Genomic DNA, 26209 nt, shown 5'->3' with positions numbered 1-26209 from the left:
TCTCCAGATGAAATCTCGCGTCTTGTGACGGCCGGCCGCCCAACATCCTGCCCGCTTGACCCCATCCCCTCCTCTCTTCTCCAGACCATTTCCAGAGACCTTCTCCCTTACCTCACCTCGCTCATCAACTCATCCCTGACCGCTGGCTACGTCCCTTCCGTCATCAAGAGAGCGAGAGTTGCACCCCTTCTGAAAAAACCTACACTCGATCCCTCCGATGTCAACAACTACAGACCAGTATCCCTTCTTTCTTTTCTCTCCAAAACTCTTGAACGTGCCGTCCTTGGCCAGCTCTCCCGCTATCTCTCTCAGAATGACCTTCTTGATCCAAATCAGTCAGGGTTCCAGACTAGTCATTCAACTGAGACTGCTCTTCTCTGTATCACGGAGGCGCTCCGCACTGCTAAAGCTAACTCTCTCTCCTCTGCTCTCATCCTTCTAGACCTATCGGCTGCCTTCGATACTGTGAACCATCAGATCCTCCTCTCCACCCTCTCCGAGTTGGGCATCTCCGGCGCGGCCCACGCTTGGATTGCGTCCTACCTGACAGGTCGCTCCTACCAGGTGGCGTGGCGAGAATCTGTCTCCTCACCACGTGCTCTCACCACTGGTGTCCCCCAGGGCTCTGTTCTAGGCCCTCTCCTATTCTCGCTATACACCAAGTCACTTGGCTCTGTCATAACCTCAAATGGTCTCTCCTATCATTGCTATGCAGAAGACACACAATTAATCTTCTCCTTTCCCCCTTCTGATGACCAGGTGGCGAATCACATCTCTGCATGTCTGGCAGACATATCAGTGTGGATGACGGATCACCACCTCAAGCTGAACCTCGGCAAGACGGAGCTGCTCTTCCTCCCGGGGAAGGACCGCCCGTTCCATGATCTCGCCATCACGGTTGACAACTCCATTGTGTCCTCCTCCCAGAGCGCTAAGAACCTTGGCGTGATCCTGGACAACACCCTGTCGTTCTCAACTAACATCAAGGCGGTGGCCCGTTCCTGTAGGTTCATGCTCTACAACATCCGCAGAGTACGACCCTGCCTCACACAGGAAGCGGAGCAGGTCCTAATCCAGGCACTTGTCATCTCCCGTCTGGATTACTGCAACTCGCTGTTGGCTGGGCTCCCTGCCTGTGCTATTAAACCCCTACAACTCATCCAGAACGCCGCAGCCCGTCTGGTGTTCAACCTTCCCAAGTTCTCTCACGTCACCCCGCTCCTCCGCTCTCTCCGCTCTCTCCACTGGCTTCCAGCTGAAGCTCGCATCTGCTACAAGACCATGGTGCTTGCCTACGGAGCTGTGAGGGGAACGGCACCTCAGTACCTCCAGGCTCTGATCAGGCCCTACACCCAAACAAGGGCACTGCGTTCATCCACCTCTGGCCTGCTCGCCTCCCTACCACTGAGGAAGTACAGTTCCCGCTCAGCCCAGTCAAAACTGTTCGCTGCTCTGGCCCCCCAATGGTGGAACAAACTCCCTCACGACGCCAGGACAGCGGAGTCAATCACCACCTTCCGGAGACACCTGAAACCCCACCTCTTTAAGGAATACCTAGGAAAGTAATCCTTCTACCCCCCCCTTAAAAGATTTAGATGCACTATTGTAAAGTGGCTGTTCCACTGGATGTCATAAGGTGAATGCACCAATTTGTAAGTCGCTCTGGATAAGAGCGTCTGCTAAATGACTTAAATGTAAATGTAATGTAAATGTTATGTTATATATGGGGGACTGGAAATGATACAGACAATTACATTGATCGAAGCTACAATCTGTCTGCAATCTTAAAGCTGAACTACCCCCCCCTCACCCCATACCCCAGCTGAACTACCCCCCCCCCCCTCCCCCCAGCTGAACTACCCCCCCTCCCCCCAGCTGAACTACCCCCCCCCCCAGCTGAACTACCCCCTCCCCCCAGCTGAACTACCCCCTCCCCCCAGCTGAACTACCCCCCTCCCCCCAGCTGAACTACCCCCCCCCCAGCTGAACTACCCCCCTCCCCCCAGCTGAACTACCCCCTCCCCCCAGCTGAACTACCCTCTCAGCTGAACTCCCCCCTCCCCCAGCTGAACTACCCCCTACCCCCAGCTGAACTACCCCCTACCCCCAGCTGAACTACCCCCCTCCCCCCAGCTGAACTACCCCCCCCCGTCCCCCAGCTGAACTACCCCCCCCAGCTGAACTACCCCCTCCCCCAGCTGAACTGCCCCCTCCCCCCAGCTGAACTACCCCCTCCCCCCAGCTGAACTGCCCCCTCCCCCAGCTGAACTGCCCCCCCTCCCCCCAGCTGAACTACCCCCCTCCCCCAGCTGAACTGCCCCCCCCCCCCCAGCTGAACTGCCCCCTCCCCCCAGCTGAACTGCCCCCCTCCCCCAGCTGAACTGCCCCCTCCCCCAGCTGAACTACCCCCTCCCCCAGCTGAACTGCCCCCTCCCCCCAGCTGAACTACCCCCTCCCCCCAGCTGAACTGCCCCCCTCCCCCAGCTGAACTGCCCCCCCCCCCCCAGCTGAACTACCCCCTCCCCCCAGCTGAACTGCCCCCCTCCCCCCAGCTGAACTACCCCCTCCCCCCAGCTGAACTGCCCCCCCTCCCCCAGCTGAACTGCCCCCTCCCCCAGCTGAACTACCCCCTCCCCCAGCTGAACTACCCCCCCCCCCCAGCTGAACTGCCCCCTCCCCCCAGCTGAAACCCCCTCCCCCAGCTGAACTACCCCCTCCCCCCAGCTGAACTGCCCCCTCCCCCAGATGAACTACCCCCTCCCCCAGCTGAACTACCCCCTCCCCCAGCTGAACTGCCCCCCCCCCCCCAGCTGAACTGCCCCCTCCCCCAGCTGAACTGCCCCCTCCCCCAACTGAACTGCCCCCTCCCCCAGCTGAACTACCCCCTCCCCCCAGCTGAACTGCCCCCTCCCCCCAGCTGAACTACCCCCTCCCCCCAGCTGAACTACCCCCTCCCCCAGCTGAACTGCCCCCTCCCCCAGCTGAACTACCCCCTCCCCCCAGCTGAACTGCCCCCTCCCCCAGCTGAACTACCCCCTCCCCCAGCTGAACTACCCCCTCCCCCAGCTGAACTGCCCCCCTCCCCCAGCTGAACTGCCCCCCCTCCCCCAGCTGAACTGCCCCCTCCCCCCAGCTGAACTGCCCCCCTCCCCCAGCTGAACTGCCCCCTCCCCCAGCTGAACTGCCCCCCTCCCCCAGCTGAACTACCCCCTCCCCCAGCTGAACTACCCCCCCCCCCCCAGCTGAACTGCCCCCCCTCCCCCCAGCTGAACTACCCCCCAACAGAAATAAATAAATAATAATACATTACGTATTCAAAAAAAATATTTAAAAAAAAGAAAGAAAGAAAACAAAGACAACGTCTTCTCATGCTTTGTTGAGTACAAATAAGCTTTTGACTCAATTTGGCATGAGGCTCTGCTATACAAATGGATGGAAAGTGGTGTTGGGGGTAAAACATACAACTTTATGAAATCCATGTACACAAACAACAAATGTGGGCTTAAAATTGGCAAAATACGCACACGTTTTTTTCCACGGGGCCGTGGGGTGAGACAAGGATGCAGCTTAGGCCCCACCCTCTTCAACATACATATCAACAAATTGGCGAGGGCACTAGAACAGTCTGCAGCACTCGGCCTCACCCTACTAGAATCTCAAATCAAATTTCTACTGTTTGTTGATGATCTGGTGCTTCCGTCCCCAACCAAGGAGGGCCGACAGCAGCACCTAGATCTTCTGCACAGACCTGGGCCCTGGGCCTTGACAGTAAATCTCAGTAAGACAAAAATAATGGTGTTCCAAAAAAGGTCCAGTTGCCTCTCTCTCTTTCTCTCTACCTCACCCTCCTTCTGAGGAGCTTATTAATCATAAGAGAGAGAAAGAGAGAGATAGAGAGAGTCTACTCCACAGTGTGCCGGCATGACAGTTGGTTTTAACTGTTTCTTTTATCTTTGTCAAACCTCCTGTCTCTGAATGAACAGCATGGAGACAGACAGCACAGCTACGTTATCCTGCTCACCTGCGAGTGTGCCGGCCCCAGAGCCCAGTAGGGCGTGTGAGCCCAGTAGAGGTGAGTAGAGCAGCGTCGCTCCCAGGATCAACACAGACGGGCCCAGGTCCTCACAGGCATAGATTTGACCCACACCCAACGGCACCCCCTGCAGGAGCTACAGGGAATTACACACACAAACGCACACACGCGCAAACACACACACACACACACACTCTTAAAAACAGATGCACCCACATATAATGTGTCCGTATCCCAAAAGGGCACCCTATTCCCTATGATGTGCATTGCTTTTGACCAGGGTCCATACTGTAAGTAGTGCACTATATAGGGAATACGGTTCCATTTGGAATGCAGTCTGTGTTCTAGTGCTGGTGCCAAGGACATGCCAGTGAATTTCCACACCCATCACCACCACCCATACAAACACCCTAATAGTGAGATGTGAGTGGTTTCCATGGCGACGGGATAAATGCACCTGCCTGTTGCTGGGATGTATCTTTACTTACAAGATCATAATGATATCACTGCTGCAGGCTGACACAGTTCTCTCTCTGTCTCTCTCTACCTCTCTCTCATCTCTCTCATCTCCCATCTCTCACCCCTTTCTCTCTCTCTCTCTCTCTCTCTCTCTCTCTCTCTCTCTCTCTCTCTCTCTCTCTCATCTCTCATCTCTCATCTCTCATCCCTCTCTCTCGCTCTCTCATCTCTCATCCCTCATCCCTCTCTCTCTCTCTTTCTGTCTGTATTTGTCTCTGTTTCTCTCTGCCTGTATTTGTCTCTGTTTCTCTCTCTCTCTCTGTCTATCTCTGTCCCAATGTAAATCAATGACAGAGCAGCATAGGTTCCCAGGTGCCTGTGGTTCTCTCTCTCTCTCTCTCTCTCTCTCTCTCTCTCTCTCTCTCTCTCTCTCTCTCTCTCTCTCTCTCTCTTTCTCTCTCTCTTCATGTGTGAGAGTGTGGGTGTGTGTCTATAATAAGAATAAGCACAGGGAGAGAGAGAGAGAGAGAGAGAGCTGAGGAGATGTAGCCTAGTCAGTGATGGAGGACTGGAATTTGAATAAAAGAGAGATGAGATCAAAGGAGGGGAAGTTGGCAAGAGAAGAAAAGAGGGGGCGAGAGAAAGACAGAAGAGAAAAGAGGGGGCGAGAGAAAGACAGAGGGGGCGAGAGAAAGACAGAGGGGCAAGAGAAAGACAGAGGGGGCAAGAGAAGAAAAGAGGGGGCGAGAGAGAGAAAGAGGGGGCAAGAGAGAGAAAAAGAGGGGGCAAGAGAAAGACAGAGGGGGAAGAAAGACAGAGGGGGCAAGAGAAAGACAGAGGGGGCAAGAGAAGAAAAGAGGGGCGAGAGAGAGAAAGAGGGGGCAAGAGAGAGAAAGAGGGGGCAAGAGAAAGACAGAGGGAAAGAGAAGAAAAGAGGGGGCAAGAGAAAGACAGAGGGGGCAAGAGAGAGAAAGAGGGGGCAAGAGAGAGAAAGAGGGGGCAAGAGAAAGACAGAGGGGGCGAGAGAAAGACAGAGGGGGCAAGAGAGAGAAAGAGGGGGCAAGAGAAAGACAGAGGGGGCAAGAGAGAGAAAAGAGGGGGCAAGAGAAGACAGAGGGGGCAAGAGAGAAGAAAAGAGGGGGCAAGAGAAAGACAGAGGGGGCAAGAGAAAGACAGAGGGGGCAAGAGAGAAAGACAGAGGGGGCAAGAGAAAGACAGAGGGGGCAAGAGAAGAAAAGAGGGGGCAAGAGAAAGACAAGGGGGCAAGAGAAAGACAGAGGGGGCAAGAGAGAGAAAGAGGGCAAGAGAAAGACAGAGGGGGCAAGAGAGAGAAAGAGGGGGCAAAGAAAAAGAGGGGGCAAGAGAAAGACAGAGGGGGCAAGAGAAAGAAGAGGGGGCGAGAGAAGAAAAGAGGGGGCGAGAAGAGAGAAAGACAGAGGGGGCAAAGAAAGACAGAGGGGGCAAGAGAAAACAGAGGGGGCAAGAGAAAGACAGAGGGGGCAAGAGAAGACAGAGGGGGCAGAGAAGAAAAGAGGGGGCGAGAGTGAGAAAGAGGGGCAAGAGAGAGAAAGAGGGGGCAAGAGAAAGACAGAGGGGGCAAGAGAAAGACAGAGGGGGCAAGAGAAAGACAGAGGGGGCAAGAGAAAGACAGAGGGGGCAAGAGAAAGACAGAGGGTGCAAGAGAGAGAAAGAGAGAGAAAGACAGAGGGGGCAAGAGAAAGACAGAGGGGGCAAGAGAAAGACAGAGGGGGCAAGAGAGAGAGAAAGACAGAGGGGGCAAGAGAAGAAAAGAGGGGGCAAGAGAAAGACAGAGGGGGCAAGAGAAAGAGGGGGCAAGAGAAGAAAAGAGGGGGCGAGAGAAAGACAGAGGGGGCAAGAGAAAGACAGAGGGGGCAAGAGAAAGACAGAGGGGGCAAGAGAAAGACAGAGGGGGCAAGAGAAGAAAAGAGAGAGAGAAAGAGGGGGCAAGAGAGAGAAAGAGGGGGCAAGAGAAAGACAGAGGGGCAAGAGAAAGACAGAGGGGGCAAGAGAAGAAAAGAGGGGGCGAGAGAGAGAAAGAGGGGGCAAGAGAGAGAAAGAGGGGCAAGAGAAAGACAGAGGGGGAAAGAGAAGAAAAGAGGGGGCAAGAGAAAGACAGAGGGGGCAAGAGAGAGAAAGAGGGGGCAAGAGAAAGACAGAGGGGCAAGAGAAAGACAGAGGGGGCAAGAGAAAGACAGAGGGGGCAAAGAGAGAGAAAGAGGGGGCAAGAGAAAGACAGAGGGGGCAAGAGAGAGAAAAGAGGGGGCAAGAGAAAGACAGAGGGGGCAAGAGAGAGAAAAGAGGGGGAAGAGAAAGACAGAGGGGGCAAGAGAGAGAAAGAGGGGGCAAGAGAAAGACAGAGGGGGCAAGAGAAAGACAGAGGGGCGAGAGAAAGACAGAGGGGGCGAGAGAGAAAGACAGAGGGGGCAAGAGAAGAAAAGAGGGGGCAAGAGAAAGACAGAGGGGGCAAGAGAAAGACAGAGGGGGCAAGAGAGAGAGAAAGAGGGGGCAAGAGAAAGACAGAGGGGCAAGAGAGAGAAAGAGGGGGCAAGAGAAAGACAGAGGGGGCAAGAGAAAGACAGAGGGGGCAAGAGAAAGACAGAGGGGGCAAGAGAAAGACAGAGGGGGCAAGAGAAGAAAAGAGGGGGCGAGAGAAAGACAGAGGGGGCAAGAGAAAGACAGAGGGGGCAAGAGAAAGACAGAGGGGGCAAAAGAAAGACAGAGGGGGCAAGAGAAAAAAGAGGGGCGAGAGAAGAAAAAGAGAGAGAGAAAGAGGGGGCAAGAGAGAGAAAGAGGGGCAAGAGAAAGACAGAGGGGGCAAGAGAAAGACAGAGGGGGCAAAGAGAAAGACAGAGGGGGCAAGAGAAAGACAAGAGAGAGAAAGAGGGGGCAAGAGGAGAAAGCAAGAGAAAGACAGAGGGGGCAAGAGAAGAAAAGAGGGGCAAGAGAAAGACAGAGGGGGCAAGAGAGAGAAAGACAGAGGGGGCAAGAGAAGAAAAGAGGGGGCAAGAGAAAGACAGAGGGGGCAAGAGAAAGACAGAGGGGCAAGAGAAAGACAGAGGGGGCGAGAGAAAGACAGAGGGGGCAAGAGAGAGAAAGAGGGGGCGAGAGAAAGACAGAGGGGCAAGAGAGAGAAAAGAGGGGGCAAGAGAAAGACAGAGGGGGCAAGAGAGAGAAAGAGGGGGCAAGAGAAAGACAGAGGGGGCAAGAGAAAGACAGAGGGGGCGAGAGAAAGACAGAGGGGGCAAGAGAAAGACAGAGGGGCAAGAGAAGAAAAGAAGAGAAAGACAGAGGGGGCGAGAGAAAGACAGAGGGGGCAAGAGAAGAAAAGAGGGGGCAAGAGAAAGACAGAGGGGGCAAGAGAGAGAAAGAGGGGGCAAGAGAAAGACAGAGGGGGCAAGAGAAAGACAGAGGGGGCGAGAGAAAGACAGAGGGGGCAAGAGAAAGACAGAGGGGGCAAGAGAAGAAAAGAGGGGGCGAGAGAAAGACAGAGGGGCGAGAGAAAGACAGAGGGGAGAGAGAAAGACAGAGGGGGCGAGAGAAAGACAGAGGGGGAAAGAGAAAGACAGAGGGGGCAAGAGAAAGACAGAGGGGGCAAGAGAAAGACAGAGGGGGCAAGAGAAGAAAAGAGGGGGCGAGAGAGAGAAAGAGGGGGCAAGAGAGAGACAGAGGGGGCGAGAGAAAGACAGAGGGGGCAAGAGAAAGACAGAGGGGCAAGAGAAAGACAGAGGGGGCAAGAGAAGAAAAAGAGGGGCGAGAGAGAGAAAGAGGGGGCAAGAGAGAGAAAGAGGGGCAAGAGAAAGACAGAGGGGGCGAGAGAAAGACAGAGGGGGCAAGAGAAAGACAGAGGGGCAAGAGAAAGACAGAGGGGGCAAGAGAAGAAAAGAGAGAGAGAGAAAGAGGGGGCGAGAGAGAGAAAGAGGGGGCAAGAGAAAGACAGAGGGGGCAAGAGAAGAAAAGAGGGGGCGAGAGAGAGAGAAAGAGGGGGGCGAGAGAGAGAAAGAGGGGGCAAGAGAGAGAAAGAGGGGGCAAGAGAAAGACAGAGGGGGCGAGAGAAGAAAAGAGGGGGCGAGAGAAAGACAGAGGGGGCAAGAGAAAGACAGAGGGGGCAAGAGAAAGACAGAGGGGGCAAGAGAGAGAAAGAGGGGGCAAGAGAAAGACAGAGGGGGCAAGAGAAGAAAAGAGGGGGCGAGAGAAAGACAGAGGGGGCGAGAGAAAGACAGAGGGGGCAAGAGTAAGACAGAGGGGGCAAGAGAAGAAAAGAGGGGGCGAGAGAAGAAAAGAGGGGGCGAGAGAAGAAAAGAGGGGGCGAGAGAGAGACAGAGGGGGCGAGAGAAGAAAAGAGGGGGCGAGAGAAGAAAAGAGGGGGCGAGAGAAAGACAGAGGGGGCAAGAGAAAGACAGAGGGGGCGAGAGAGAGAAAGACTGGTGAGAGAGAGGCAGGCAGGCAGGCTGTGTAAGCCATATTGATGCTTATTTATTTTGAACCATTTCCACTATTTGCACATCGTTACAACACTGTATATAGACAACACTGTATATAGACACATGACATTTGAATTGTCTACATTCTTCTGGAACTTCCGTGAGTGTAATGTTTATTGTTTATTTCACTTTTGTATATTATCTACTTCACTTGCTTTGGCAATGTAAACATATGTTTCCCATGTCAATAAAGCCCCTTGAATTGAAATTGAATTGAATTGAATTGAATTGAATTGGGGAGAGAGAAAGAGAGAGAGAGCCAGAGAGAGAGAGAGAGAGAGAGAGAGAGAGAGAGAGAGATCAGAGAGAGAGAGAGAGAGAGAGAGAGAGAGGAGAGAGAGAGAGAGAGAGAGAGAGAGAGAGAGAGAGAGAGAGGAGAGAGAGAGAGAGAGAGAGACTGAGAGAGAGAGAGAGAGAGAGAGAGAGAGAGAGAGAGAGAGAGAGAGAGAGAGAGAGAGAGAGAGAACAGAAAAAGATTAGGGGCATTTGAGATGTAGTGAAACTACTCTTACATGGATGAACATCATGATGTATATAAATCGTCTCTATGTAAGCCTACATTTTGGATTTGTTCAGAGTACTCTTATACGGAAAAAACATATCCTTAGGCCAGTTTATATGTGATCTAATGCAAGCACTGGCAACATAGGAACTCTCCAACAAGCTTGCTATGTTGTGGCTCGTCTCATAGAGTTGGATAGAGGACCCAAAGCCTGTTTAAGCACATGTTAACCCTCATTGGTGCTGCCAATGCTGTCACATTATAAATTATGGAATCAGCTGTCTAGTTCATCTCTATAACCTTCTCTAAACGGAGTTGAAAGACCTCGCTGTCTGAAAGTCCTTCTTCCATAATGCTTTCACCTAGCCTGTCTTTACAGATCAACGCAGATGAAGGAGAGGAGATGAGGAAAGAAAGAAAGAGAGGAGACTAGGAATTAAAGAAGGAGAGGAGACGAGGACAGAAAGGAGGAGAGGAGACGAGGAAAGAAAGAAAGAAAGAAAGAAGGAGAGGACACGAGGAAAGAAAGAAAGAAGGAGACGAGGAAAGAAAGGAGAGGAGACGAGGACAGAAAGGAGGAGAGGAGACGAGGAAAGAAAGAAAGAAAGAAAGAAAGAAGGAGAGGACACGAGGAAAGAAAGAAAGAAGGAGACGAGGAAAGAAAGGAGAGGAGACGAGGACAGAAAGAAGGAGAGGACACGAGGAAAGTCCTTCTTCCATAATGCTTTCACCTAGCCTGTCTTTACAGATCAACGCAGATGAAGGAGAGGAGATGAGGAAAGAAAGAAAGAGAGGAGACTAGGAAATAAAGAAGGAGAGGAGACGAGGACAGAAAGGAGGAGAGGAGACGAGGAAAGAAAGAAAGAAAGAAAGAAAGAAAGAAAGAAGGAGAGGACACGAGGAAAGAAAGAAAGAAGGAGACGAGGAAAGAAAGGAGAGGAGACGAGGACAGAAAGGAGGAGAGGAGACGAGGAAAGAAAGAAAGAAAGAAAGAAGGAGAGGACACGAGGAAAGAAAGAAAGAAGGAGACGAGGAAAGAAAGGAGAGGAGACGAGGACAGAAAGAAGGAGAGGACACGAGGAAAGTCCTTCTTCCATAATGCTTTCACCTAGCCTGTCTTTACAGATCAACGCAGATGAAGGAGAGGAGATGAGGAAAGAAAGAAAGAGAGGAGACTAGGAAATAAAGAAGGAGAGGAGACGAGGACAGAAAGGAGGAGAGGAGACGAGGAAAGAAAGAAAGAAAGAAAGAAAGAAGGAGAGGACACGAGGAAAGAAAGAAAGAAGGAGACGAGGAAAGAAAGGAGAGGAGACGAGGACAGAAAGAAGGAGAGGACACGAGGAAAGAAAGAAAGAAGGAGACGAGGAAAGAAAGGAGAGGAGACGAGGACAGAAAGAAGGAGAGGACACGAGGAAAGTCCTTCTTCCATAATGCTTTCACCTAGCCTGTCTTTACAGATCAACGCAGATGAAGGAGAGGAGATGAGGAAAGAAAGAAAGAGAGGAGACTAGGAAATAAAGAAGGAGAGGAGACGAGGACAGAAAGGAGGATAGGAGACGAGGACAGAAAGGAGGAGAGGAGACGAGGAAAGAAAGAAAGAAAGAAGGAGAGGACACGAGGAAAGAAAGAAAGGAGACGAGGAAAGAAAGAAAGAAAGAAAGAAGGAGAGGAGACAAGGAAAGAAAGAATCAGAGGAGACAACGGAAATAAAGAAGGAGAGGAGACGAGGAAAGAAAGAAGGAGAGGAGACAATGGAAAGAAATAAGGAGAGGAGACGAGGAAAGTAAAACACTTTAGACTATTGACAGGCGATACGTCCCCAGAAGGCACCTGTTGACTGAGTCACAAACAGAACCCTATTTCCTATAGTACACTACATTTGACCAGATCGCTATGTCAGAAGTATTGCACTATATAGTGAATAGGAATTGTTGACTCTACCCTTGCCAAGTTGTTATTTCTCCTTCCTTAAAGTCATCATCCCATCTCTGCTCAGGTAGTAGCAGCCAACCAGCCTGCCAGACCATCTAATGCTGTCTCTGTGCTCCCCATACTGTACTGTACTGTCTGTAGTCATCCTATTTAGCTACAGTAGACTAGCTGCACAGCTGTCTGACAAAATCATTTGACTAGTTCTTCAAAGTAGATAAGGCATACTTTCACAAACTATCTCTGTCCCTCTCGTCTTGTGCTGTGTACATTCGTCTCTCATGCGATCTGTGTGTATCTAATTTATTGAAGCAAGTGGCACAATGGATTATGGTCATTGTAGCGAATTACCACGTTTCTGCGCTGAACGCGATTGAATATTTTCTTCATTAAAACTACAACTCCCTTCAGCCCAGCGTCCCGCATAGTTCTTGACTTGATTTCCCTCTAGAGAAACGGTGCGTGAGGGGTCACAGAAATAACAAAACTAAATGAAATTCAAGTCATTGAACCGACATCGGTCAATTAGTTGTTTATCATAAACTGGGCATTTCGAGCCTGAATGCTGATTGGCTGACAGTCGTGGTATATCAGACCGCACACCACGGGTATGACAAATCATTTATTTTTACTGCTCTAATTACGTTGGTAACCAGTTTATAATAGAAAAAAGGCACTTCAGAGGTTTGTGATATTTGGCCAATATACTACGGCTAAGGGCTGTATCGAGGCACTCCGCGTTGAATCGTGCCTAAGAACAACCCTTAGCCGTGATATATTGCCCATGTTGGTTAATCTCTCAGCACCACGTGTTGCCCACCCCTCTTCCTTCCTCTCTTCCTCTCTCTCCTACCTGAGTGAGGCTGAGCTGGGTAGCATTGCTCTCTAGCTCCCCTAGTGGTGTGGCAGGGTGGTGAGGGTAGTAGGGGTTAGAGGAGCCAGTACAGGCCAGGTAGAGCAGGATCACCATGTTGAAGGGGAACACAGCCACAGGTAGGTCCCACTTTTCTAGCAGGGGAGCCAGGCCACTGTAGAGGAGCGTACTGCAGGGAGAAACATACTATCAGGTCAATGTAGAGGAGCGTACTGGAGGGAGAAACATACTATCAGGCCACAGGTAGGTCGCACTTATCTAGCAGAGGAGCCAGGCCACTGAGAGGAGGAGGGAGAAACGTACTCAGGTCACAGGGTACTGGGGAGAAACATACTATCAGGTCACTGTAGAGGAGCGTACTGCAGGGAGAAACATACTATCAGGCCACTGTAGAGGAGTGTACTGTGGGGAGAAACATACTATCAGGCCACTGTAGAGGAACGTACTGGGGGGAGAAACATACTATCAGGCCACTGTAGAGGAACGTACTGGGGGGAGAAACATACTATCAGGCCACTGTAGAGGAACGTACTGGGGGGAGAAACATACTATCAGGCCACTGTAGAGGAACGTACTATCAGGCCACTGTAGAGGAACGTACTGGGGGGAGAAACATACTATCAGGCCACTGTAGAGAAACGTACTATCAGGCCACCGTAGAGGAACGTACTATCAGGCCACTGTAGAGGAACGTACTGGGGGGAGAAACATACTATCAGGCCACTGTAGAGGAGCGTACTGGGGGGAGAAACATACTATCAGGCCACTGTAGAGGAGCGTACTATCAGGCCACTGTAGAGGAACATACTGGGGGGAGAAACATACTATCAGGCCACTGTAGCGGAATGTACTGGGGGGAGAAACATACTATCAGGCCACTGTAGAGGAACGTACTGAGGGGAGAAACATACTATCAGGCCACTGTAGAGGAATGTACTGGGGGGAGAAACATACTATCAGGCCACTGTAGAGGCACGTACTGAGGGGAGAAACATACTATCAGGCCACTGTAGAGGAATGTACTGGGGGGAGAAACATACTATCAGGCCACTGTAGAGGAACGTACTATCAGGCCACTGTAGAGAAACGTACTGCGGGGAGAAACATACTATCAGGCCACTGTAGAGGAACGTACTATCATGCCACTGTAGAGAAATGTACTGGGGGGAGAAACATACTATCAGCATACTGTAGAGGAACGTACTGGGGGTTACTATCAACATACTGTAGAGGAACGTACTGGGGGGGTGTGTACTGGGGGAACGTACTGGGGGGTGGCGTACTATCAACATACTGTAGAGGACCGTACTGGGGGGGGCGTACTATCAACATACTGTAGAGGAACGTACTGGAGGGGGGAATACTATCAACATACTGTAGAGGAACGTACTGGGGGGCATACTATCAACATACTGTAGAGGAACGTACTGGGTGTGGGGGGCGTACTATCAACATACTGTAGAGGAACATACTGGGGGGAGAAACATACTATCAACATACTGTAGAGGAACGTACTGGGGGGGGGCATACTATCAATATACTGTAGAGGAACGTACTGGGGGGGCGTACTATCAGGCCACTGTAGAGGAACGTACTATCAGGCCACTGTAGAGGAACGTACTATCAGGCCACTGTAGAGGAACGTACTATCAGGCCACTGTAGAGGAACGTACTGCGGGGAGAAACATACTATCAGCATACTGTAGAGGAACGTACTGGGGGGTTACTATCAACATATTGTAGAGGAACGTACTGGGAGGGGGGTGTACTGGGGGAACGTACTGGGGGGTTACTATCAACATACTGTAGAGGAACGTACTGGGGGGGTGTCGTACTATCAACATACTGTAGAGGAACGTACTGGGGGGGTACTATCAACATACTGTAGAGGAACGTACTGGGGGTGTCGTACTATCAACATACTGTAGAGGAACGTACTGGGGGTGCGTACTATCAACATACTGTAGAGGAACGTACTGGGGGGGGCATACTATCAACATACTGTAGAGGAACGTACTGGGGGTGGTACTATCAACATACTGTGGAGGAACGTACTGGGGGGCATACTATCAACATACTGTAGAAGAACCTACTGGGGGGGGCATACTATCAACATACTGTAGAAGAACCTACTGGGGGGGTAATACTATCAACATACTGTAGAAGAACGAACTGGGGGGGCATACTATCAGGCCACTGTAGAGGAACGTACTGAGGGGAGAAACATACTATCAGGCCACTGTAGAGGAATGTACTGGGGGGAGAAACATACTATCAGGCCACTGTAGAGGCACGTAGAGGAACATACTATCAGGCCACTGTAGGGGTACTGGGGAGAAACATACTATCAGGCCACTGTAGAGGAACGTACTATCAGGCCACTGTAGAGAAACGTACTGCGGGGAGAAACATACTATCAGGCCACTGTAGAGGAACGTACTATCATGCCACTGTAGAGAAATGTACTGGGGGAGAAACATACTATCAGCATACTGTAGAGGAACGTACTGGGGGGTTACTATCAACATATTGTAGAGGAACGTACTGGGTGGGGGTGGGGGGGAACGTACTGGGGGGTTACTATCAACATACTGTAGAGGAACGTACTGGGGGGCTCGTACTATCAACATACTGTAGAGGAACGTACTGGGGGGGTACTATCAACATACTGTAGAGGAACGTACTGGGGGGGGGTACTGGGGGCGTACTATCAACATACTGTAGAGGAACGTACTGGGGGGCGTACTATCAACATACTGTAGAGGAACGTACTGGGGGGGGGGCGTACTATCAACATACTGTAGAGGAAACTGGGGGGGCGTACTATCAGGCCACTAGAGGAACGTACTGGGGGCGTACTATCAGGCCACTGTAGAGGAACACTATCAGGCCACTGTAGAGGAACGTAATATCAGGCCACTGTAGAGGAACGTACTATCAGGCCACTGTAGAGGAACGTACTGGGGAGAAACATACTATCAGCATACTGTAGAGGAAACGTACTGGGGGGTTACTATCAACATATTGTAGAGGAACGTACTGGGAGGGGGTGTACTGGGGGAACGGGGGGGGTTACTATCAACATACTGTGTACTGGGGGGTGTCGTACTATCAACATACTGTAGAGGAACGTACTGGGGGGTGCGTACTATCAACATACTGTAGAGGAACGTACTGGGGGGTGTCGTACTATCAACATACTGTAGAGGAACGTACTGGGGGGTGTCGTACTATCAACATACTGTAGAGGAACGTACTGGGGGGGGCATACTATCAACATACTGTAGAGGAACGTACTGGGGGTGCGTACTATCAACATACTGTAGAGGAACGTACTGGGGGGGGGGGCATACTATCAACATACTGTAGAAGAACCTACTGGGGGGGGGCATACTATCAACATACTGTAGAAGAACCTACTGGGGGGGGGGTAATACTATCAACATACTGTAGAAGAACGAACTGGGGGGGGGCATACTATCAACATACTGTAGAGGAACGTACTGGGGGGGTAATACTATCAACATACTGTAGAAGAACGAACTGGGGGGGGGGGCATACTATCAACATACTGTAGAAGAACCTACTGGGGGTAATACTATCAACATACTGTAGAAGAACGAACTGGGGGGCATACTATCAACATACTGTAGAAGAACCTACTGGGGGCGTACCATCAGCGTACTGTAGAGGAACGTACGGGGGGGGCGTAGAAGAACCTACTCAATCATACTGTAGAGGAACGTACTGGGGGGGGGGGGGGGGCGTACCATCAGCGTACTGTAGAGGAACGTACTGGGGGGCGTACTATCAACATACTGTAGAAGAACCTACTGGGGGGCGTACTATCAACATACTGTAGAAGAACCAACGGGGGGGTAATACTATCAACATACTGTAGAAGAACGAACTGGGGGGGGGGCATACTATCAACATACTGTAGAGGAACGTACTGGGGGGGTAATACTATCAACATACTGTAGAAGAAGAACAACATACTAGAAGAACCTACTGGGGGGGGGGGGTAATACTATCAACATACTGTAGAAGAACGAACTGGGGGGGGGGGCATACTATCAACATACTGTAGAGGAACGTACTGGGGGGGGGGGTAATACTATCAACATACTGTAGAAGAACGAACTGGGGGGCATACTATCAACATACTGTAGAAGAACCCACTGGGGGCGGGGGGTAGATACTATCAACATACTGTAGAAGAACCTACTGGGGGGGGGGGGGCGTACCATCAGCGTACTGTAGAGGAACGTACTGGGGGGGGCGTACTATCAACATACTGTAGAAGAACCTACTGGGGGGGGGCGTACCATCAGCGTACTGTAGAGGAACGTAGGGGGGGGGCGTACTATCAACATACTGTAGAAGAACCTACTGGGGGCGTACCATCAGCGTACTGTAGAGGAACGTACTGGGGGGGCGTACTATATATATTGTGAAATATACACAAAATACAGACGCAAATAGTTGTGTGGTGGACACACACAAAAATATGAATATGTAATTAGTGTCTATTTCACAATAATCTGTGATAGTGTGCTGCAAGGACATATTTGAATATGTTTATACATGAGAATGAAAACCAAGACATTGTGTGTGTGTGTGTGTGTGTGTGTGTGTGTGTGTGTGTGTGTGTGTGTCTCACCTGGTAGCTCCCCCCAGAAAGACAGGCAGTAGCAGCCACCAGTACCAGTCTCCTGCAGAGCTGCACACCCCCATCAACAGAGACACCAGCATACCATTGAACCCATGGAGACCTCCGGATACCTCCTCACTATGAATACACACACACACACACACACACACACACACACACACACACACACACACACACACACACACACACACACACACACACACACACACACACACACACACACACACACACACACACACAGAGAGAGAGAAGAAAAGGCAAAACACCTTACACTCGCATTGTAAACAAGAATTTGTTCGTAACTGACTTGTCTAGTTAAATCCTCTACAGGATCGGTGGGTCCCCTGAGGGAATGTTGAGCTAACGTAGGCTAATGTGATTAACATGAGTTTGTAAGTAACAATTAAATGTCTAGTTAAATTAAGGATACATTAAAATAAATAAATATACAAGCAGATATTTGACAAGGATATGCCTGTTATTTCTCTGTGTGTGTGTTTGTGTCTCTGTGGTGTTTCTCTCTCCTCTCTCTCTCTCTCTCTCTGTGTGTGTGTGTGTGTGTGTGTGTGTGTGTGTGTGTGTGTGTGTGTGTGTGTGTGTGTGTGTGTGTGTGTGTGTGTGTGTGTGTGTGTGTGTGTGTGTGTGTGTGTGTGTGTGTGTGTGTGTGTGTGTGCGTGTTTGTGTCTCTGTGGTGTTTCTCTGTGTGTGTGCTTGTGCGCGCGTGTGTGTGTGCGCGTGTGTGTGCGTGTTTGTGTCTCTGTGGCGTTTCTCTGTGTGTGTGCGTGTGCTTGTGCGCGTGCGTGTGTGTGCGTGTTTGTGTCTCTGTGGTGTTTCTCTGTGTGTGTGCGTGTGCGTGTGTGTGTGTGTGTGTTTGTGTCTCTGTGGTGTTTCTCTGTGTGTGTGCGTGTGCGTGTGTGTGTGTGTTTGTGTCTCTGTGGTGTTTCTCTGTGTGTGTGCGTGTGTGTGCGTGTGTGTGTGTGTGGAATTCCACTTTTTTTGGCTCATTTCCATACAGGATTTACCCCAGTGTTTTACCTAAAAGGCTCAGACTTATTTACATAACAATGGCTCCTGTAAACGTTCACAGTTTCTCACAAAGCAACTGTTTTGATGATGCAGAGGTTGCTGATTCTGTTCTTCACAAGTCCTCACAGTCAAGCCTAGCCATGGAAACACAACTTCCCTAGTTTAAGATAAGACCAATGTATACACTGATGTTATGGTTGAGAAGTCAGCCAGGTCAGCCGTGATACAAGTCAGTGTTCGACGTCCGTCTGAGGACGTCGGGAGATGATGTGGAAACCGGTCACTAGGGGCAACAGTGAGCTCTGTTACCTTCAAGTAGGTTTTGGTTTTGGAAACCGGCCACTAGGGGCAACAGTGAGCGCTGTTACCTTCAAGTAGGTTTTGGTTTTGCTAGGGTGTTGTGGCGGATGGGTGTATATGCCTCTGATTCCAAAGGTTACAAGTTCAAATCCAGCAATAGAAAGTTGTTTTTGTTTTAAGTCTATCCCAAGCCTTACCTTAACCATTCAGAGTTAACGCCTAACCTTAACCATTCAGAGTTAACGCCTTACCTTAACCATTCAGAGTTAACCCTTACCTTAACCATTCAGAGTTAACCCTTACCTTAACCATTCAGAGTTAACGCCTTACCTTAACCATTCAGAGTTAACGCCTTACCTTAATCATTCAGAGTTAACCCTTACCTTAACCATTCAGAGTTAACCCTTACCTTAACCATTCAGAGTTAACCCTTACCTTAACCATTCAGAGTTAACCCTTACCTTAACCATTCAGAGTTAACGCCTAACCTTAACCATTCAGAGTTAATGCCTTACCTTAACCATTCAGAGTTAACGCCTAACCTTAACCATTCAGAGTTAACGCCTTACCTTAACCATTCAGAGTTAACGCCTTACCTTAACCATTCAGAGTTAACGCCTTACCTTAACCATTCAGAGTTAACGCCTTACCTTAACCATTCAGAGTTAACCCTTACCTTAACCATTCAGAGTTAACGCCTAACCTTAACCATTCAGAGTTAACGCCTTACCTTAACCATTCAGAGTTAACGCCTTAACCTTAACCATTCAGAGTTAACGCCTTACCTTAACCATTCAGAGTTAACCCTTACCTTAACCATTCAGAGTTAACCCTTACCTTAACCTTAACCATTCAGAGTTAACCCTTACCTTAACCATTCAGAGTTAACCCTAACCTTAACCATTCAGAGTTAACCCTTACCTTAACCATTCAGAGTTAACCCTAACCTTAACCATTCAGAGTTAACGCCTTACCTTAACCATTCAGAGTTAACCCTTACCTTAACCATTCAGAGTTAACGCCTAACCTTAACCATTCAGAGTTAACCCTTACCTTAACCATTCAGAGTTAACCCTTACCTTAACCATTCAGAGTTAACGCCTAACCTTAACCATTCAGAGTTAACCCTTACCTTAACCATTCAGAGTTAACCCTTACCTTAACCATTCAGAGTTAACGCCTAACCTTAACCATTCAGAGTTAACCCTTACCTTAACCATTCAGAGTTAACGCCTAACCTTAACCATTCAGAGTTAACGCCTTACCTTAACCATTCAGAGTTAACCCTTACCTTAACCATTCAGAGTTAACCCTTACCTTAACCATTCAGAGTTAACGTCTAACCTTAACCATTCAGAGTTAACCCTTACCTTAACCATTCAGAGTTAACCCTTACCTTAACCATTCAGAGTTAACGCCTAACCTTAACCATTCAGAGTTAACCCTTACCTTAACCATTCAGAGTTAACCCTTACCTTAACCATTCAGAGTTAACCCTTACCTTAACCATTCAGAGTTAATGTCTAACCTTAACCATTCAGAGTTAATGTCTAACCTTAACCATTCAGAGTTAATGTCTAACCTTAACCATTCAGAGTTAATGTCTAACCTTAACCATTCAGAGTTAATGTCTAACCTTAACCATTCAGAGTTAACGCCTAACCTTAACCATTCAGAGTTAACTAACCTTAACCATTCAGAGTTAATGTCTACCTTAACCATTCAGAGTTAATGTCTAACCTTAACCATTCAGAGTTAATGTCTCTAACCTTAACCATTCAGAGTTAATGTCTAACCTTAACCATTCAGAGTTAATGTCTAACCTTAACCATTCAGAGTTAACCATTCAGAGTTCTAACCTTAACCATTCAGAGTTAATGTCTAACCTTAACCATTCAGAGTTAATGTCTAACCTTAACCATTCAGAGTTAATGTCTAACCTTAACCATTCAGAGTTAATGTCTAACCTTAACCATTCAGAGTTAATGTCTAACCTTAACCATTCAGAGTTAATGTCTAACCTTAACCATTCAGAGTTAACGCTTAACCTTAATCATTCAGAGTTAATGTCTAACCTTAACCATTCAGAGTTAATGTCTAACCTTAACCATTCAGAGTTAATGTCTAACCTTAACCATTCAGAGTTAATAACCATTCTAACCTTAACCATTCAGAGTTAATGTCTAACCTTAACCATTCAGAGTTAATTGTCTAACCTTAACCATTCAGAGTTACCATTCAGAGTTAACGCCTAACCTTAACCATTCAGAGTTAATTCTAACCTTAACCATTCAGAGTTAATGTCTAACCTTAACCATTTAACGCCTAACCTTAACCATTCAGAGTTAATGTCTAACCTTAACCATTCAGAGTTAATGTCTAACCTTAACCATTCAGAGTTAATGTCTAACCTTAACCATTCAGAGTTAATGTCCATTAACCTTAACCATTCAGAGTTAACGCCTAACCTTAACCATTCAGAGTTAACGCCTTACCTTAACCATTCAGACCTTAACCATTCAGAGTTAATGTCTAACCTTAACCATTCAGAGTTAATGTCTAACCTTAACCATTCAGAGTTAATGTCTAACCTTAACCATTCAGAGTTAATGTCTAACCTTAACCATTCAGAGTTAACGCCTTACCTTAACCATTCAGAGTTAATGCCTAACCTTAACCATTCAGAGTTAATGTCTAATTCAGAGTTAATGTCTAACCTTAACCATTCAGAGTTAATGTCTAACCTTAACCATTCAGAGTTAATGTCTAACCATTCAGAGTTAATGTCTAACTTAACCATTCAGAGTTAATGTCTAACCTTAACCATTCAGAGTTAATGTCTAACCTTAACCATTCAGAGTTAATGTCTAACCTTAACCATTCAGAGTTAATGTCTAACCTAACCTTAACCATTCAGAGTTAATGTCTAACCTTAACCATTCAGAGTTAATGTCTAACCTTAACCATTCAGAGTTAATGTCTCTAAATTCCTTAACCATTCAGAGTTAACCATTGTTCTAACCTTAACCATTCAGAGTTAATGTCTAACCTTAACCATTCAGAGTTAACGCCTAACCTTAACCCTTACCTTAACCATTCAGAGTTAATGTCTAACCTTAACCATTCAGAGTTAATGTCTAACCTTAACCATTCAGAGTTAATGTCTAACCTTAACCATTCAGAGTTAATGTCTAACCTTAACCATTCAGAGTTAATGTCTAACCTTAACCATTCAGAGTTAACGCCTAACCTTAACCATTCAGAGTTAATGTCTAACCTTAACCATTCAGAGTTAACCCTTACCTTAACCATTCAGAGTTAATACCTGAACTTAACCTTAAATTTGAAATTTGACAGTTGGAACAACTTTGAAATGTTACGCTTGAGAAACATCTAACATTCTTAACACACCGCTCCCGACGCGTGCACTCGCGTTGCAAAATAAATGTACACATACATGTTATTAAATAGGCCTGACGGGCCGGCCGAGACATGGGAGTCGGACAAGCTGGCTGAGGCGTGGAAGTCCGACGAGCTGGCTGTGGCATGGGAGCCTGACGATCCCGCTGAGGTGTTTGAGTGACGAGCCGTCTGAGGCACGAGATCCTGACAAAACGCCTGAGGCATGATGTGGGAGGTAAGCCTGACGAGCTGGCTGAAGCATGATGCGGTGTGGGAGCCTGACGAGCTGGCTGAAGCATGATGCGGCGTGGGAGCCTGACGAGCTGGCTGAAGCATGATGCGGGGTGGGGGCCTGACGAGCTGGCTGAAGCATGATGCGGGGTGGGGGCCTGACGAGCTGGCTGAAGCATGATGCGGGGTGGGGGCCTGACGAGCTGGCTGAAGCATGATGCGGGGTGGGGGCCTGACGAGCTGGCTGAAGCATGATGCGGGGTGGGAGCCTGACGAGCTGGCTGAAGCATGATGCGGGGTGGGAGCCTGACGAGCCAACCGAGGCAAGGACACCTCACGAGCCAGCTAAGGCGTGGAAGCCCCAGACTCAGTCCAGGTGAGTCCAATGAGTGCTGATGCGCGTAACGATGGTGACAGGTGTGCGTAATGATGGGCAGCCCGGCACCTTCGAGCGCCAGAGAGGGGGAGCGGGAGCAGGCGTGACAAGTTCAGAGTTCGTTTTAATATTTCAACCTGCGTGTTCTGATAGAGTCTGGTGTGGGTGGACAAAATGCACATGTGCTCAAGCGGTTTGGTCAGCATGTAATTCTTTAATTTCTTCCCCCTTTTTCTCCCCAATTTCATGGTATCCAATTGTAGCTACTATCTTGTCTCATCGCTACAACTCCCGTACGGGCTCGGGAGTCCTCAGATACACAACCCAACCAAGCCGCACTGCTTCTTAACACAGCGTGCATCCAACCCGGAAGCCAGCCGCACCAAAGTGTTAGAGGAAACACTGTGCACCTGGCAACCTTGGTTTGCGCGCACCGCGCCCGGCCTGCCACAGGAGTCGCAGGTGCGCGATGAGACAAGGATATACCTACCGGCAAACCCTCCCGAACCTGGACGACCTCTAGGCCAATTATGCGTCGCCCCACGGACCTCCCGGTCGCGGCCAGTTACGACAGAGCCTGGGCGCGAACCCAGAGTCTCTGGTGGCCCTTAACCACTGCGCCACCATGTCAGCATATAATTCTGATGTGAGACTGTGAGAGCTGGTAGGAAAAGCAGCATGTGTGTGTGGCGTTTCTGTGTGTGTGGCATTTCTGTGTGTGTGTGCGTGTGTATATGTTTGTGTCTGTGTGTGTGTGTTTGCACCTGTCCTGTCCTATGATAACAGCAGTGAGTGTAGAGGTCAGTAGACCCAGGGTCCCCAGTAGAGCCTGCCAGGGGGAGGCCCAGACCAGTGCTCCCAGGATCAGAACACCACTCAGGGGGTTGTTGGCCAGGATGACCCTGGCTACACCCCGCATGCTCCACTCAAACAGCTGGAACATGAAGGCCTTGTCTGGAGAGAGGGAGGAGGGGAGGGAGAGGAGTGAGGGGAGAGGGGGAGGAGAGGAGGGAGGTGGGGGAGGGGGGGGGAAGGAGAGGAGAGAGAGAGGAGTGAGGGGAGGAGAAGGGGAGGAGAGGGAGAGGAGGGAGGGGAGGAGAGGGGGAGGAGAGGGAGAGGAGTGAGGTGGGGGAGAGGGAGACGGGTGAGGAGGAAAACTGGGGGAGAGGGAGAGGGGTAAGGAGGAGAAGTGGGGGAGAGGGAGGAGGAATGAGGAGGGGAAGTGGGAGAGAGGGAGGAGGAGAGGGGGAGGAGGAGAGGGAGAGGTGTCAGGAGGAGAAGTGGGGGAGAAGGAGGAGTAATGAGGATGGGAAGTGGGAGAGAGGGAGGATGAGAGGGAGAGGGGTGAGGAGGAGAAGTGGGAGAGAAGGAGGAGTGGTGGAGGAGAGGAGGAAGGGGAGGAGAGGAGGAAGGGGAGGAGGAGTGGGGGAGAGGGGGAGGAGAGGAGGAAGGAGAGGAGGAGTGGGAGAGGGGAGGAGAGGAGGAAGGGAGAGGGAGAGGAAGAAGGGGAGGAGAGGGAGAAAGGGAGAGGAGGAAGGGGAGGAGAGGAGGAAGGGGAGGAGTGGGGGAGAGGGAGAGGAGGAAGGGGAGGAGGAGTGGGGGATAGGGGGAGGAGAGGAGGAAGGAGAGGAGAGGGGGAGAGGATAGGTGGAAGGAGAGGAGGAGTGGGGGAGAGGGAAAGGAGGAAGGAGAGGAGGAGTGGGGGAGAGGGAGAGGAGGAAGGAGAGGAGGAGTGGGGGAGAGAGAGAGGAGGAGGAGTGGGGGAGAGGGAGAGGAGGAAGGAGAGGAGGAGTGGGGGAGAGGGAAAGGAGGAAGGGGAGGAGAAGTGGGGGAGAGGAGGAAGGAGAGGAGGAGTGCGGGAGAGGAGGAAGGAGAGGAGGAGTGAGGGAGAGGGAGAGGAGGAAGGAGAGGAGGAGTGGGGGAGAGGGAGAGGAGTAAGGAGAGGAAACAACCTTTTCATTGACCTTTTGCCAGTTTTGATTTGAATGAACGATATCAAGTATTTTTGCCTATTTCAGTTGTATTGTATTTCATCCATTATGTTCATGGCATAAAAGGTCAGTAACACCATTTGACTATAAAGAGAAGAAGAAGAAAGACATAACTGTACCCTCCATGTACTGGCTGAAGTGCATCATGTCTCCAGTGCAGTAAACAAGACCGTTAACAAAATGCTGGCGCATGCCGACTGTCCTCCGGTTCGACTCCGGTTTGGCCTTTTCCTCGACCCACATCCTGACGCAGCGTTAACAGCAGATGGTGACAGCAGCCGGCAACCCCCTGTGTGTCCACGCTTCCGGAGACCGGAGGCTTCCGCTCTCTTTCTCTCTCTCTCTCTCTCTCTCTTCTCTCTCTCTCTCTCTCTCTCTCTCTCTCTCTCTCTCTCTCTCTCTCTCTCTCTATTCTCCTCTTCCTCTAAGGCGAGGGTTAACGAGATGACTTATAAACCGGACAGCCAGATAAAGCATTACTGACAGGACGCACACACACACACACACACACACACACACACACACACACACACACACACACACACACACACACACACACACACACACACACACACACACACACACACACACACACACACACACACACACACACACACACACACACACACACACACACACACACACACACATACACACACACCGAACACCAAAGTCCACAACTTTATGCCAAGAACATTAATATGGAACCTTTCTCTCTCTATTTCAATATTTATTTCTCTCTTTTTTTCACCTCTATTTGTTCAGTAACTCGTTCCGTCTGTTGTATTGTGTTTGCAGTGTGAATGTGAGATAGAGGTGTTTGTTATCTTTGTGTGATGTGTTTTCACTAGTTATCAGCTATATGGTCAACTAGCTGTGATAGGAGTCTCTACTCGTTATCAGCTTTATGGTCAACTAGCTGTGATAGGAGTCTCTACTCGTTATCAGCTTTATGGTCAACTAGCTGTGATAGGAGTCTCTACTAGTTATCAGCTTTATGGTCAACTAGCTGTGATAGGAGTCTCTACTAGTTATCAGCTTTATGGTCAACTAGCTGTGATAGGAGTCTCTACTAGTTATCAGCTTTATGGTCAACTAGCTGTGATAGGAGTCTCTACTAGTTATCAGCTTTATGGTCAACTAGCTGTGATAGGAGTCTCTACTAGTTATCAGCTTTATGGTCAACTAGCTGTGATAGGAGTCTCTACTAGTTATCAGCTTTATGGTCAACTAGCTGTGATAGGAGTCTCTACTAGTTATCAGCTTTATGGTCAACTAGCTGTGATAGGAGTCTCTACTAGTTATCAGCTTTATGGTCAACTAGCTGTGATAGGAGTCTCTACTAGTTATCAGCTTTATGGTCAACTAGCTGTTTTAGGAGTCTCTACTAGTTATCAGCTTTATGGTCAACTTGCATCTACAATAGACAACCTCTAGTGGTGTGCAGATATCACCCCAATAGTATTGCTGACAAAAGTGAGTGCATGTTTGTGTTATCTTTGTGATTGTAGCCTGTTTGTGTAAATAAACAGTCCAATGTAGTGCCCTATAGGTCCTGGTCCAATGTAGTGCCCTATAGGCCCTGGTCCAATGTAGTGCCCTATAGGCCCTGGTCCAATGTAGTGCCCTATGGGTCCTGGTCCAATGTAGTGCCCTATGGGTCCTGGTCCAATGTAGTGCCCTATAGGCCCTGGTCCAATGTAGTGCCCTATAGGCCCTGGTCCAATGTAGTGCCCTATGGGTCCTGGTCCAATGTAGTGCCCTATAGGCCCTGGTCCAATGTAGTGCCCTATAGGTCCTGGTCCAATGTAGTGCCCTGTAGGTCCTGGTCCAATGTAGTGCCCTATAGGCCCTGGTCCAATGTAGTGCCCTATAGGTCCTGGTCCAATGTAGTGCCCTATAGGTCCTG

The 26209-nt window shown here is 49.5% G+C and overlaps 1 protein-coding gene across 2 annotated transcripts in view; it reads right to left on the bottom strand.

Annotated features, from left to right (window-relative positions):
- The window catches only part of si:dkey-183c6.7 (urea transporter 1), a 42987-nt gene extending 18318 nt beyond the window's left edge, over positions 1–24669 (bottom strand). Inside the window, exons 1-5 of one of the 2 annotated variants that reach the window (XM_046318812.1) lie at positions 24420–24669; positions 23074–23263; positions 16963–17091; positions 12279–12468; positions 4022–4160 (exon numbers count right to left, since the gene is read on the bottom strand). In XM_046318812.1, coding sequence (XP_046174768.1) covers positions 4022–4160; positions 12279–12468; positions 16963–17091; positions 23074–23263; positions 24420–24543 — 772 coding nt within the window. In that variant the 5' untranslated portion in view covers positions 24544–24669. Of the gene's footprint in view, positions 1–4021; positions 4170–12278; positions 12469–16962; positions 17092–23073; positions 23264–24419 lie in introns of both variants that reach the window. The other variant, XM_046318811.1, reaches the window with a different exon arrangement.
- Between the last annotated feature and the right edge of the window lie 1540 nt (positions 24670–26209).

This window comes from Oncorhynchus gorbuscha, linkage group LG21 (genome assembly GCF_021184085.1).
Source record: "Oncorhynchus gorbuscha isolate QuinsamMale2020 ecotype Even-year linkage group LG21, OgorEven_v1.0, whole genome shotgun sequence".
In the NCBI taxonomy this organism is placed as follows: domain Eukaryota; kingdom Metazoa; phylum Chordata; class Actinopteri; order Salmoniformes; family Salmonidae; genus Oncorhynchus; species Oncorhynchus gorbuscha.
The sequence above is the reverse complement of the archived record's forward strand: the minus strand, read 5'-3'. Positions and strand labels throughout refer to the sequence as shown.